Genomic DNA, 15,728 nt, shown 5'->3' on the forward strand with positions numbered 1-15,728 from the left:
GTTTGGTAAAAATCCTTACCAATTTGCATAGGGGACCACAGACCCAAACCCTTGGATCTTAGAACAATGAAAAAGCATTCATTCAGTTTTCTTACAAGAAGACTTTTAATAGAAGTAAAGGAATCACCTCTGTAAAATCAGGATGGTAGATACCTTACAGAGTAATTAGATTCAAAACATAGAGAATCCCTCTAGGCAAAACCTTAAATTATAAAAAAGATACACAGACAGGAATATTCATTCTATTCAGCACAGGTATTTTCTCAGCCATTTAAAGGAATCATAATCCAACACATACCTAGCTAGATTACTTACTAAATTCTAAGACTCCATTCCTGTTCTATCCCTGGCAAAACATCATACAGAGAGACACAGACCCTTTGTTTTTCTCCCTCCTCCCAGCTTTTGAAAGTATCTTGTCTCCTCATTGGTCATTTTGGTCAGGTGCCAGCAAGGTTACCGTTAGCTTCTTAACCCTTTACAGGTGAGAGGATTTTTCCTCTGGCCAGGAGGGATTTTAAAGGGGTTTACCCTTCCCTTTATATTTATGACATCATGTGTAAAAGAAAGACCCATAATTCCAGCTGAAATCAATGGATGCAAATGTGTGGTTCAGCATCTCTGAGAATCAGACCCAAGGCATCTCAAGTTAGCAACTCCAAAACTGGGGTGCCAAGTGGCTACTTTTGACTGTTTGGGCCTTAGAATTTTTATTTCTGGGCCTGGTAACTAGTTACCTTTTGATAGCAGAAAATGGTGTTAAACTTAATTGCTTTTCTGTATATGGTATATTGCACATATTGCCACAGAGAAGGCTATTTGCCTTGGCCTTACATCTAAAATAAAAACGGAATTAGCAATTTAGAAAAAAACAAACAAAAATACAATGTATAATATCCCACCAACAAGAGGTTGACAAATCCCCAGCTAATGTGATGAGATTTATAGGAATTTGGTTAGCTGACCAGCTGTCATTTGTATTTTAACTGAGAAGATGGTAGAGCATACTGATCACAAAAAGTAGAACTACTGCTATTTATATCATTGCCAAACATGCTGTGATGGGAGTGTGCACCCCACACAGGCCCTGAAAGGGTTAATGTGGGCTTGAGAGGCTGCACCTGGAGGGAGAACCAGGCTTAAGTGAACATGAAGCCCAGCTGGGTAGGAGCAGGCTCCTTCCTATAAAGCCAGGAAATTTAGAGCAGGAGGCTGCAGGGAGAGTGTCTGTGGTCACTTTCTGTGAGCAGAAAACCCAAAAGGGAGAATGAGACTTGGAAGGAGGGTCAATCCCAGAAGAATTGTGAGGGAAAGAAAGCCTGAGAGTGCTGCGTAGGAAGAAGCCCAAGGAAACAGCAGCAAGGAGTGGGACTGAGCAGAACTTAACTGCATGTTATAGGGTCCCTAGGCTAGAACCCAGTGTAAAGGATGGGCTGGGTTCCCTTACCAGCCATTGGGAAGTGGCACAGGATTGTTGGAAACACTAGCTGGCCCACAGGAACTTTGTTACAGTGGAAGGGGAGGACTATTAAGGGTATGTCTACACTGCAATTAGACACCCGCAGCTGGCCTGTGCCAACTAGCTCAGGCTCGTGGGGGTTGGGCTGTGGGGTTGTTTAATTGCAGAGTAGATGTTTGGGCTCAGGCTGCAGCCCTAGCTCTCGGGCCCTACCATCTCGCAGGGTTCTAGAGTCTAGGCTCCAGCCCAAGCCCAAAGGTCTACAGGGGCAGCTGCGGGTTTGTAATTACTGTGTAGACATACCCACAGGGGCCTGGCCAGAGGGCCGAGTCAGGAAGAGGGAGTGTTCCGAGTTGTGGGGGGAGTCACAGCATGAGTAACCGACAGAAGGGGGAGGCCAGAGTTGGTAAAAGCTGATCTCCAAATGTAGAGATAGGAGGTGCTACCTGTGGTGAGTGTACCTCTTCACACTTGCTATGAATGATTAGAGCAGTGGCTCTCTAACTTTTGTACTGGTGACCCTTTTCACATAGCAAGCCTGTGAGTGTGACCCCCGCCCTTATAAATTAAAAACACTTTTACATATATTTAACACCATTATATATAACTGGATGCAAAGCAGAGTTTGGGGTGGAGGCCGACAGCTTGCGACCTCCCAATATAATAACCTCGCAGCCACCCTGAGGGGTCCCGACCCCCAGTTTGAGAACCCCTGGATTAGACCTACCTGATCCTGCACTCAGTGTAGTCAATTATACTACTGTATCACCATCCACTTCAATGGGCACAAGATTAGGAGCCTCTGTTGTTGACTCTCTCTTTTGGCTGTGATTTTTTTTGTTTATTCCATTGTCATCTGGGGGAAATGGGGATACTAAATGTCTTTTAAATGCGTAATCCTACAGTCATTTCTAAGGGAAAACACCCTGAGTAAAGGCTGTAGAATAGTTGTCTGTATCTCTAATTGTCTTTAGCTGAACTAACAGCAAAATTATTTATCATGTTAAACCTTGCTGTCAAACTAGGAAATCCTCACCCCAGCTTTTCTTTAGTTAGCATTGGCACTAAAGGCCTGACCATGTTCTCCTCAGGTTCATGTAGACAAAAAATCCAACTTTTGCTAATATTTTTAATTGGATAATACTGCTCATATCACTCATTTGAATTTTATACATACGCTATTCAAATACTTTTTTTATTTAACATCTATTACATGTATACTTTGCATGTTTGGGCTGAATAGCTACCCGTAAATAATACCATTGGAAAAAAGACACAAGGAACACTTGTAAATGAACAATTTAAACACATGCATACTGAGATTGAATATTAATAACAGGTTTTCACCAGATTAGGAGTCAAATCCTAGTCAGTTGATTCTCATGGCTAGTACAATCAATGACAATGACATTATCTGAATAAACAAGGCAGGAAAATTCTAATCCCAGTACAGAGAAGGCCCAGATTTATGTAATTTTCACTTTCTTCCAGTCCCATACCATGTAAATTACACCAGCTTAGCCACCTTGAGGTTCTCTGACATAACTTATATCTCCTTATACAACACCTCTTAATTTGACTCAGTTCAGCAAAGGACTTGAGCACTCGCGTAACTTTAAGTAGGCAACTAGTTTTATCGAAGTCACTGCGACTACTGATATGCTTAAAGTTAAGCTTATACTTAAGTGTTGTGCTGAATCAAGGCCTAAAAGGACTCCCATGAAAAAACACTTTAATATTAATTATGAAGTCAACTGTCATCATCAACTTTAACAGCAATAGTTATTGGTAATGGTAATAATTCCTACTTTATATGACTAAGTGGTTTTAGAATATGTTTTGGGACCAACTCTGCAATCCATACATGGACAAAACTGCTATCAAACTCTCTCCCTCCATCTCAGACACAAGGGGGTGGTCAATTTCCAAAAACTGTAAGAAAATATGGGCTGTAGAGCTTGGATACAGTATTTCACAGGGGACAAATAGATCCACCCTCCCCATCACTCCCCTGGCTTCCTCCACATCTGTGGAGTACCCTGGGCAATGGACCTGCAGCCCTGAGGCTGAAGTGGCAATCCTGGATCATACAGCATTGAGTGGTGGAGGATTCCTTAAACTTAAACCCCACGGAAATCCTCATCAAACAGCCCAGTTACTTATACTATGCACTGAAAATAGGATTTAGTCTGTAATGTTAACTGATGAGAATTAAGATAGTGATGGGGTGGGGGGGGGCGCGCTGGATTAGAAAACATGTACCTACTAGCAGAGTGGCTTTGTGATTGCTGCCACTCCATAGAAGTTATTCTGTACTTTCATCTTTGTACTTCTGGGTTATGGCCTGCTTTATGAAGCTTGCACAATTGAGCTTTTAAGGTATAAATAACCATATGGCATGTAAATATCTCCTGCTGGCAGCATAAGTGTCTGTCTTAGAGGAGACCCAGGCTATTACCTTTCCTAGTAAGAGGAGGAATATGATGAAAGTGGATACACAGGGAAAATGGTACACTCAGAATGGAGTTAGTTATGGACTCTACTGTATCTGTACTGGCTTGTGCGCCATATTCAGAGATGGTAAAGGAACAGCTTAGGCAGGGATGCCTGTTGAATATGAGAATGGGATCACTGCCAAAACAGGAAAAATATTATTTTTGAAGTAACCAAATGCCCACATTAATAAACAGCAAAAGGAGAATCTTTGTTTTCCTAACAAGAAATATGAAGGGTGATAGCGTAACAACAAAGGCTTACTAAAATGTGTGTAGTTAAAGTACTGCAAAGACTGGTTTCTGTGACATTTAAATCAATCTTCTGTAAATTATTTATTTGCCTGAAGACTTTTGTGATAATTTCTGCAAAAAAGAAAGATACATGCATGTTAATTTGAAATATATGAAACAAGTCCTAATTGTGAGACTATTCTTTATAAATAACTTAAAAGGGCAAGGACATGGTCACAACCTCCACCATATGTCAGCTGACTTGGGCTAGTATGTGGCCAGGAGTATTCACCACTCTCTTTAAAGAGGTATACTAGATATTGTTGCTGTGTGTACTCTTTCACAGGAGTCAAAAACAACATGCCTGTCTTGGGTACAATACCTTTGGGAACTATTTTCAGAGTATCAGCCGTGTTAGTCTGGGTTCGCAAAAAGAAAAGGAGTACTTGTGGCACCTTAGAGACTAAACAATTTATTTGAGCATTCGATGCATCCGATGAAGTGAGCTGTAGCTCACGAAAGCTTATGCTCAAATAAATTGGTTAGTCTCTAAGGTGCCACAAGTACTCCTTTTCTTTTTGGGAACTATTGTCTTTGCACAGCTCCTGCTCCCTTGTCCCCAACACATGGGTATGTCTACATAGCAATTAAACACCTGTGGCTGTCCTGTGTCAACTGGCTTGGGCTATGGGGTCCCAGAAGGATGTCCCCTAATGGGGTCCCAGAGTCCAGGCTCCAACCCACGCCTAACATATATACTGTAATTAAACAGCTCTGTAGCCAGCTGATGCGGGACAGCCACAGATGTTTAACTTCAGTGAAGACATACCCACAGTGGCCTAATGCCAAAATCTAGCCCTTGAATTTTAAGAAGACTGAATTTCTTTGTATCATATGTAATGTACCAGGATACCAAATGAAATTTATTTTGTTTACACATCATATACAACATCCTAAACATAGTGAAGTATGTAACGTTCCCAAACCACCTCAGTCAGCTTTAAGATTAGTATAGCTACATTGCTATATTTAAAGTTGAGCATTTCCGTTAGGCATCTCATTTTGGGAGTTTAATCTCACTCTGTGTATTTATGTGGCCCCTGTCATCATAGTATATGAGCATCTGCCAGCATTATTATTCCCGGCCTTGCTTGAGAGTGTACATTTTAGATCTGTTTTAGACCTCTGAGAAATCAAAAAAGTAGAAGTTTGCATTTTACAAAACTTTGTTTTACTTGCTCATGATAAAGTTAATGAATGAGGTTCAAGGTTACCATCCCTCCAAATAAAGTGTTATGCAATAAACTACTCTGGCACAAACATTTTTACTGTTCATTAAAACCAATGTACATACATCCAAATAAACCATATCCTGTCACTGATGCCACATTTTTTCCCCCTAGTGGCAGTTGTATCACCAAACAGTAGCTAGACCAGACTCCAAAATACATCAACCAAAAACCCTTCACTCCTGAAAATGAGACCCTTAAAGTATTTACCTGCAATGTGTTTGTCCCCTACTTTTAAAAAACTAATATTAAGAGTAGTAAAATTCATAAATTCACAAGTGCTGAATAAATAAAGCTAATGTAACACAAACTAACAGTTATGAAAATTGAAGAAAAGGTTGATATTTAGAAGAAAATATGCAGTCTTCTCTAGTCAGTTTCCATAAAGAGCCCTATGAGTTTACAACATTCAGTAAGTACATGAGAGTTGTCCTCCTCTGTGGCCCAATTGCAACATATCTATTTAAATAAAGGTTGCTCTCTAGGATCAATGTAGCTCATCCTGCATGGTCCGTTCAGCATTCAAGAGGCTAATATTAATGGTGGCCCTACAACTAAATCCCTGCATCTTTTGCTGAAAATTTCTCAGTCTTAACAGGTAATTTTTTTCTGACTTTCCCTTTTCAGTGAAAAATGGGGCTCTTGGCAGTTTGCAAATGGTGGGCCTAAAATTAATGGAAATTAGGAGCGCTCAATAAAAATAGCATACCATCTGCAGAAATTCAATTTCTGTTTGAAGAGCTTCACAAACATTTTCCAAGTCATCTTCTTTGTAAATTTCCAGTTCTTTTTTTATTCTGTTTCAATTAAAAAAAAAAAAGTCATATCCAAGGCTAGTCAATTGTATTACTGTTTCATTCAAATTTGGTCCAAGCCTGCAATCTGCTCAGCGTAGGCAGCCCCTATCCTCCCTGCACAGATCTGATTGCGTGATCAAGAGCTAGATTTACAGTTATGATAGACCTGCACGTTCAACACTGCATAACTCCTGGAGATTATTCATCACTGGCAGTTGTGGTAGTGACGAGAAGAACTTTAGAAAATGTCAATCTCTGGGTTTGTAGAAAATATATTCAGAATAAGTGCTGTAACACACAAATGTGAATTATAGGGCTATAAGTCTATTGCTGGGTGTGGTGAGATCATAAACTCTGAGAGGATTATAACATCATAATTCAAATTTGCCTTTCTTTTAATACATGGATTTGAATCATTGATCCAGGCCCTCCACAGGCTCCCACTTCTGTTGCCTCCATAGTTATCGCTGCTGTCTCTCCTCTGTGTTATGTTTGTTCCATGCTGTTGCTGTCCTCTCCTTTGCAATATCAATAGCGTATGTCAGGGGTTCTCAAACTCCTCCACAGTGTGGCTCAATTTCAATAGAGTGATTCTCTGATTATACCTCCCCTCCTGTTCACTGTGCTGTGCCCCATTTCTCCTTCCATTCAATGTCACATGATAGCCCTATGGCCACTGCGGCAATTGCTTACCTGGAAAAATAGTAGTATTAAAAGTATCTTTAATTTTTAAAAGTGTTTGTAGCTAGATTGCGATATGCATTAGCAGCTGGAAATAAGGAGGTGCCAGCACCTTGTGACCAGCCACCTCACTGTGTGGACCACCAGAAAGTGCTCTGCAAGCCAACAACAGTTCAGAGCTGTGTTAAAACTTTCTTAAACTGAAGGGCCCTAGGTCTTCACATTGAGTTTCCAGGAGGGATGTTATGGAGAATGAAATTGGTCACAAGGACAAAACTGTCTAATTGTCACTCAGCATCAAGCTCAAAAAGCAGCCCGTACAAACACAGAACCTGTGACTGAGTTAACCTCTGGCACGGAAGCAGTTAATACAGCAGATTCTTGTCAACAAAATTCTGAATTGTGGCTGATCCTGAGACAGAGGAAATGTCCGCTCCAAATATTCCTGTAGACTGGATGGAGCCATTGAGAGGGATTTGACTTACCTAATACTGTCTCCAGAATGGCCTAAGAGGCCATGACCAGAACAACAGATGCACTGTTCATCAGATAACTAGAGTCTGTGCAGCTCTCACAGAAGCAAAGAGAGCTATTCACAAGTGAATAATCCTCTCTAAAGGGGGTGGGTTCCCATGGGGAATATTAAAGTTTAGGAAACAAGCAGGCAATTAGTCCTGTCAAAGGTACCAGTCCAAACTACTGTGCATCACCCATTATATTTACTTAGTTAGACATTTAATGGACCAAGAGATAAGCTAATCCCATTAGTGGCCTGATGTACATGAAGCGTAAAATTATACTGTAAGCCCTGTTATGGGTGCTAGCAGGTAGAGAAACAGAAGAGAACTGCAAAGTTCGGGTAAGTCCACTTCCTATAACAGAAGAACAATTTCAAAGTGTCATGATGGATATTTTGAGTCTACTATATAGGCGGACAAAAAGGCAAGAGGTATATCCTAGTGCTAGTGAAATATGCCAGCTAGTCCCTTACAGCAGTAGCCTTGCACACTGCTGATGTTGAAAGAGAGAAACTGATAACCTTTAAGTGTTTCATATATTGGGTGTTAGAGGATATTGGTGAATTAGCCTAGTATGTATATATAGATGATGTTTCTTTAGCCAGCCTAACATGGGCAGAGCATCTCTTCCACGTGCGGCAGTGATGCTTCTCATAAAAATGGCTTTGCTAACCGTGAAAGAAAAAGTGTAACCTTGATTTGATAGAATTAGCTTATTTGGGACACAGAGTTAGAATGGATGGATTTAATAACAGAGACTGAAGTTTGTTTCATTTTTTCCCCATTAAGGTACCAAAAAAGGCAAACTGCAGAAAGGGATAAGTTTGAGCTGTATATGATGTGTGAGGTCTCTCTGTTTAGAGAAGGGTTACAGAAGCTTACAGAAGCATTTCTTTGGAAACGAACTGCATACATACATGTGTTCTGACAGAAAAGGGAGATATAAAAGAGAGTTTTAAAGATGGTCTACAGCTGTGGTCCACAAACTTTTTAGTACTGCAGTTCCCTTACAGATATTTTAAAATTTGGTGGCTCCCCATACCAAGTGCCTTTTTTTTTCTTTTTTTTTTTCTGACGCAGGATACTAGAATCAAGATGGACTCTAGAGTTTGGATAGTGTTTGTGACTTTAACTATATACAGTTTGTTTAATTATATAATCTAATCTAATCTGGGTTTTTAAACCTATAATTTGAAACTATGGAGGTTTTTTTTCTTGGTGTCTTTGGACAGAGCCTAACATTTTAGTGGAAAAAACGGGCTGTTCTGAACTGCATAGTTGTGCAATGTTTGGTTGAATCTCTGATAGTGCCAGGTATTAGTTGTTTTCCAAGTTTAAATGATTTCTGTGTTTAGTTTTCCTGGAAACAATTGCTGAAAACGCAGACACACAGAAATAACTTAAACCAAATGAAAGCAGCACTTTCATAGCTTTATCACTGAGTTCTTTGTACTCTCCCCTAACAGAAATCCAGAATTCCTCATTTGTCAGATTTGAAAATTTGACGACAGTTTTTAGCACATGACAATTCTAAGTGATTTTCTTGAGCTGAGATATCTAAGGTTAGAAGTGAGTCAGCTGTTACCAAGAATGGCTTTCAAATGCAATCGATCTGGAGCGTCGTGTTCAACTTCAGGAAAATATTCATCAAAGTGGGAATACAGTCCAGACAAATGAGTTAATATTGGGTCGTTAATTCCATTTCGATTACTTTCACTTTGTTCTTTTTAAAAGTCTGATAATATTGGAAACATCTCGCTAATTCCCTTTTCAATGTGGCATCTTCAAAGACAAACTTTCTTCATTAATCCCCAGATTTTCTCTTTCATATTTAGTATATTTGCATGCCTACCTTGAAGTGTTAGGTTCAGTGCATTCAATTTGCTAATATGTCCACTGGCTAACCCAATGTAATAAAGAAGTCCAATTACATATGTAATCTGCAAGGTCTGTTTTCCCCAAGGAGGAAAATTCTGATTTCATCACACAATTCAAAACCACCTGACTTTGCTATGAAACAAAACTTGAATGTGGTCAGTGCCCATCTGTTCACAAAACATACTAAAAGAGTGTTGATCACCAAACACTCTAGTTTTCTGTGATTTTTTTAAAAAAATCTCCATAAGAAACATAAAAATCCACGTTTTTTCTGTGATTAAAATTAAATATTGAATTTCAGTTTCCCTAGCCACAATATATATAGGTATCAGTTGAACACAATGTTATTGATACAGTAGAACTCTGTTTGTCTGAGCCTCCATTATCTGGCTCTCCGTATTAACCAAGCTGGGGCTGACAGCTGAGCCCCGGGATAGCAGGGCTCCCGCCATCAGCCCCAGGGTGTTTAATATGGAGAGCCGGATAATGGAGGCTCAGCTAAATGAGGTACTACTGTATATGTTTTTATGTTTTCACAAAATGTAAAAACTAAAGATTCTCTGCAAAAAATGCAAATTCTGTTTTTCCATGGCAGACGGATGTCTAGGATCCCTGGTGATCACTGCCCAGGATTTTATAAAATTAACAATTTTAATAACCATATTGAGAGCCTTATATACTTCAGTCTGCAAATTCTTCAATGCCAAAGCTTGGTGATGAATCATACAGAATGTCCAAATTGATGCCGGTGTCACTTTCTTTAATCATGCTGCAACATCCCTGTTCTTTCCAGTCATGGCTGCAGCCCCCTCCCCACACAGCCTCCTCCGCACATAGCCTGATTTAAGACCGTCATCCACTATGAATTTATCACGGATCTTGCATATTTTCTCACTTGTTGTTTGAGTTGGGCTTTTTTGCAAAATGAAAGTTCAACTATTGTACCTGCTGTGACAAATTTCATATAATGCAGAAGCTGAACTATGTTGGCTATGTCTGTGGATTCTTAACTTGTACTTACAACTGGTCCTGGCCGTTTTCTGTGCGATCATCAGTGTGCCAAGGGGTAGAATTATTTGACATCGGAATGGTTTTCAATGCCATGGCTGTTTGTTCCCCAATCATAATTCTACACATCTGTGGCTGCTGGAAGAAAAAGGCTCTTGCCAACAGTGTGTGCTTGTTTTGCATTTTGCAATTCACTTGGCTACAACGTAAGATGCTTCTTAGGCTTTTTGAGGAATGATTGCTTCTTTAGGCACAATTCTTTTTTTTTTTTTAAACACTTTCATTCTTCTTGTTTCCAAAAGAAAAAATTGTGACTCTCGTGTACAAATTCCAGGTATTTATTTTCTAAATGTCTCTGTATTTTCTCTGACCTCAGATTTTCATTTATTAACACTTGAAAACAAATTACACATTGTGTCTGTGGACTTTCCACAGTAATATCAAGACACAAAAATCCAAACATACTGTAACTGTCATCGTATTATCTACTTTTCTTCCTTTTTCAGTTTAAATTTATTAAAGTAATCATCATCTTCAGCCAAACATTTGCTACATGTAGGCTTAACACTTGATAAAAATCATTCCATTATAAAGATAAGATGCATTTCAATTATTGAACCATAGGGTTAGAAAGGACCGCAAAGGTCATCTAGTCTAACCCCCTCCCAAAATGCAGGATTTGTTGTGTCTAAACCAACCAAGACAGATGGCTATCCAGCCTCCTTTGAAAATCCCCAGTGAATAAGCTTCCACAACTTCGTGAGGAAGTCTGTTCCTTTGTCCTACTGTTCTTACAGTTAGGAAGTTTTTCCTGAGATTTAATCTAAATTTGCTATGCTGTAGATTGAACCCACTGCCTCTTGTCCTGCCTTCTATGGCAAAAGACGACAACTTTTCTCAATCTATTTTATGGCAATTTTTCAAGTATCTGAAGACCACTATCTTATCCCACCACGTCTCTTCTTTTCCAAACTAAACATACCCAGTTCCTTCAGCCTTTGCTCATATGGCTTGCATTCCTTCTCTTTGATCATCTTTGTTGCTCACCTCTGGATCCTTTCCAGTTTCTCTACATCCTTTCTACATATATTGGTGACCAGAGCTGAGGCCTAACCAGTAGCGAGTAGAGTGATACTATCACCTCCTGTGACTTGCATGCTATGCCTCTGTTAATGCAACCTAAACTTACATTTGCTTTTTTTGCAACAGCATCACACTATTGACTCATGTGAGGTTGTGATCCACCACAACTCCCAGATCCTTCTCAGCAGTGCTGCTACCAAGCCAGTTATCCACCATTCTGGGTTTTTTTTCCCTATGTGTAGCACTTTACATTTGTCTTTGTTGCATTTCATTTTGTTGTCTATAGCCCAGCTTATCAAGATCCCTCTGAATTTTAACTCTATTCTTCAAAGTATTGGCAACCCCCTCTAGTTTTGTGTCATCTGCAAACTTGATAAGTATGCTCTTTCTACCTACATCCAGGTCACTAATAAAGATGTTAAACAACACCGGACCCAGAACAGGTCCCTGTGGAACCCCACTTGAGACCTTCCTCCAATCCGACATAATTCCAGTAATAGTTACTCTTTGCTTGAGGTTGTTTAACCAATTATGTATTCATTTAATGGTAGTTCCACCGAGCCTGCATTTCTCCAGCTTACTTATCAGAATGTCATGTGGGACTCTGTAAAAAGCCTTGCTGAAGTCCAGGTCTATTATGTCCACCGCATTTTCCCCATCCACCAAATCAGTTAGCCTGTCAAAGAAGGAAATCAGCCTGGTTTCGCCTGATTTGTTCCTGGCTGATCCATGCTGGCTGCTGCTTCATCTTCCACGTATTCACAAATTGACTGTTTTATAGATTGCTCTAGTAGCTTCCCAGGTATTGAAGTCAGACTGCCTGGTCTGTAGTTCCCCAGCTCCTCTTTTATCCCCTTTCTAAAGATGGGGCATTACATTAGCCCTTCTTCACTCTTCCAGGACCTCTGCTGTCATCCATGAGTTTGTAAAGATTATTGTCAGTGGCTCTGAGATTTCTTCAGCTAATTCCTTCGGTACCCTCAGGTGAATAGCATCCTGCCCCGCTGATTTGAATTCATTCAGATTGGTCAGAAGTTCTCTTTACTTATCTCAATCTGCATCCTTTCCCCTTTGTCTATGGTAACTTCACTTGTCGTCCAGTCATATGTTATTTTTTGTGAGAAGACTGAAGCAAAGTAGGCATTGAGCAGCTATGCCTCCTATCATCTTCCATTACCAGCTCACCTTCTTCACTGAGCAGCGGACCCACACTGTCCTTGGTCTTTCTTTTTTGCCTGGTATATTTTGAGAGCCCCTTCTTGTTGTTGTCTCTAGAATTTCTTGCCAGCTGTGACTCATTCTTTGCCTTGGCTTTCCTGATTTTGTCCCTCTGTGCTCATGCTATTCCCATGTATACTTCCTTGGTGACGTGCCCCTCCTTCCATTTCCTGTATGTATCACTTTTGATTTTTAGATAGCTGAAAAGCTCCTTGTGCAGCCGGTGGCTCTTTTTATCCTTCCTCTGCATCAGAATAGCTTGATGTTGAGACAGCCCCCTTTGACTCCTTGTCTTCCTAATTGGCCTTTCCATGGGAACTTGCCTACTATTTCTCTGAGTCAGTTGAAATCTGCCTTTCTGAAGTCCAGTGTCCTTGTTTTGCTGTTCTCATGTCCTCCTTTCCATAGGATCTTGAATTCTATCAGATCATGATCACTACCTCCCAAGTTCCCAACCACCTTCATATTCGCTACTAATTCATTCCTGTTTGTCAAAACCGGATCCAAAATGGTTGATCCCCTAGTTGTTTCCTCAACTTTCTGAATTGGAAAACTGTCCTCTACACATGATAAGAATTTGCAGGACGTATAATGTTTTGCTGTAATAGTCTTCCAGCAGATCTCAGGGATGTTAAAATCCCCCATTAATACTAACTCATGTGTGTTAGTTAATCTTGTTACCTGCTTGTAGAATGACTCATCCACCTGACTTTGTGGCCTATAATAGACCCCCACCATAACATTGCTACTGTTCTTTTCCCATGTTATCTTCACCCAGAGACTCTTTGTAGGTCTGTCTCTCACTTCCCCTTGAGGCTTGGAGCAAGTGTATACATTCTTGATGTACACCGCAACACCGCAACACCTACTCCTTTTATTCCCAAACCTATCCTTTAGGAACAAGCTATCTCTCTCAGTGCTGGTACTCTAATCATGGGAGTTGTCCCCACAGTGTCTGTAATGCCCATTAAGTCATAATCTTCTTCATATACCATGTTCCCCATACTCCTTGTATTTGAATATAGGCGTTGAAGATATTTTGCAGACTGCCCTGTTGCTTTTCTTTTTGCCTTTTTAACGCAGTTGTGATTTCTAGTCCCTTCTCCAGAAATTAGCCCCTTCCCCTTTTCTTTGTTACTTGAGCCTAGATCCTCATCGGACAGATTTTTGTCACTATCCCTGATAGGACCTAGTTTAAAGCTCTCATCAGGTTAACCAGAAAATGTCCAAAGATGCTTTTCCCAGTATTTGATAGATGGAGCCCATCCCAGCACAGTAATCCTCTTTCCTGGAACATCAGCTTGTTGTCAAAGAAGCTAAAGCCCTCTTGCCAACACCACCTGCGTAGCCAAGCATTGACTTCCACGATTCGTCGATCCTTGCCTGGGCCTTTTCTTTCAATATGGAGGAGGAACGAGAACACAACTTGCGCTCCAAATTCATTGATCCTTCTTCCCAGAGCCCACATAGTCTGTACTGATCTGCTCCTGGTCATTCTTGGCAGATTTGTTGGTGCCCATTTGCATAAGCAGGAAGGGGTAGAGGTCCCAGTGCTTGATGAGTCTTGGCAGACTTTCAGTCACATCCTGAATTCTAGCTTCAGGCAAGCAGCACGCTTCTCAGGATTCCCGGTCTGGATGGCAGATGGATGACTCTGTCTCCCTCAGGAGGAAGTCCCCGACCACTACCACCCTTCTCCTCCTCTTGGGAGTTGGCTGGGTTCTTCCTCAGCCCTCTTTCACCATCTGGTAGTGCTGGTGCTGCTGCAGGCACTGGAAGTCTCTTTGCCTACCACTCCAGCAAGAGGCCTTCAGCAGAGACTTCCTGCTGAACGCTTCCCCCAGGAGGAGGTCTCTCTGCTGAAGGCCTCCTGAAGGAGCAGAGGGCACAGAAGCTCCCAGCCTCAGTGGGAGCAGCAGCATACGCTACAGAACCATAGATAAGGTACAGGAAATTTTTAAACTCAGTTTAATAGTCTCTTAATTAGAAAATAAAATGGGCATATCTACTATTTTTTTTCCCCTAAACACTTATGGCTCCCCCGTGAATCCTTCAAGGCTCCTTTTGAGAGCCAAGGCTCAGAGTTTGGGAGGCACTGCTCTAAGAGGTAATATGTACTGCACTGTAATAAAATTTAATGTATAGCTCACAGATCCTTTAGAAGGGAGAAGTGGTACATTTAAAGGTCTAAGCCTCAGATTCTGATCTTGGTTACATTGAGTTCATAGAATATCCAAGTTGGAAGGGACCTCAGGAGGTCATCTAGTCCAACCCCCTGCTCAAAGCAGGAGCAATCCCCAATTTTTGCCCCAGATCCCTCAATGGCCCCCTCAAGGATTGAACTCACAACCCCGGGTTTAGCAGGCCAATTCTCAAACCACTGAGCTATCCCTCCCCCCTAAAGATTTGTCTACAACTCTGGCCCATTTAACTGAGGCTATTCCTCATAGAATCATAGAAAAGCATATTAAGGTTGGAAGGGACCTCAGGAGGTCATCTAGTCCAACTCCCTGCTCAAAGCAGGACCAATCCCCAGTTTTTGCCCCAGATCCCAAACAGCCTCCTCAAGGATTGAACTCACAACCCTGGGTTTAGCAGGCCAATGCTCAAACCACTGAGAGTAACTTCATTGTCTTTGCTCCTAATTTATTACTTTCTGTATTTTCCTCTGTTAGCTTGATATTAAAAGCCTAATTTGTTTAATAAAAACAAAAGCATAGTTTATTTAATATGGGAATAGGCAGGCACTGATTGCTTTCAAAGTGAACACTGCTGTTCTTGTCTTTTGGAGTCAGGTGAAATTGATGTGTCTGATAGTCTGGGTGCAGGTCTTGAGCTACAAATGATACCATGGCTGTGATTCATGTGAGGAGTCCCAACTCACTTTGTGGTACCAGTACTGAGGGTAAAATAACTGAGACTCAAGCAATAATTTCACTCATATTTGCTTATCTGCCTCTTGGAGCTATTATGAGAATTAACTAATTGCTATCTGTGAAGTGCTTTAAAACTGTCAAGCGCTAATTAAATAATTACTTATGCATTTTATTTTAAAAGTTTTTCTAAAACTT

At 40.7% G+C, this 15,728-nt stretch overlaps 1 protein-coding gene across 1 annotated transcript in view; it reads right to left on the reverse strand.

The window, feature by feature from the left end:
* Positions 1 to 4,287: 4,287 nt before the first annotated feature.
* The window catches only part of CCDC172 (coiled-coil domain containing 172), a 32,199-nt gene continuing 20,758 nt past the window's right edge, over positions 4,288 to 15,728 (reverse strand). The window contains exons 7-8 of the mRNA XM_007056346.2: positions 6,184 to 6,271; positions 4,288 to 4,317 (exon numbers count right to left, since the gene is read on the reverse strand). Coding sequence (XP_007056408.2) covers positions 4,288 to 4,317; positions 6,184 to 6,271 — 118 coding nt within the window. The remainder of the gene's footprint in view (positions 4,318 to 6,183; positions 6,272 to 15,728) is intronic.

Source organism: Chelonia mydas, chromosome 7 (genome assembly GCF_015237465.2).
Source record: "Chelonia mydas isolate rCheMyd1 chromosome 7, rCheMyd1.pri.v2, whole genome shotgun sequence".
NCBI lineage: Eukaryota > Metazoa > Chordata > Testudines > Cheloniidae > Chelonia > Chelonia mydas.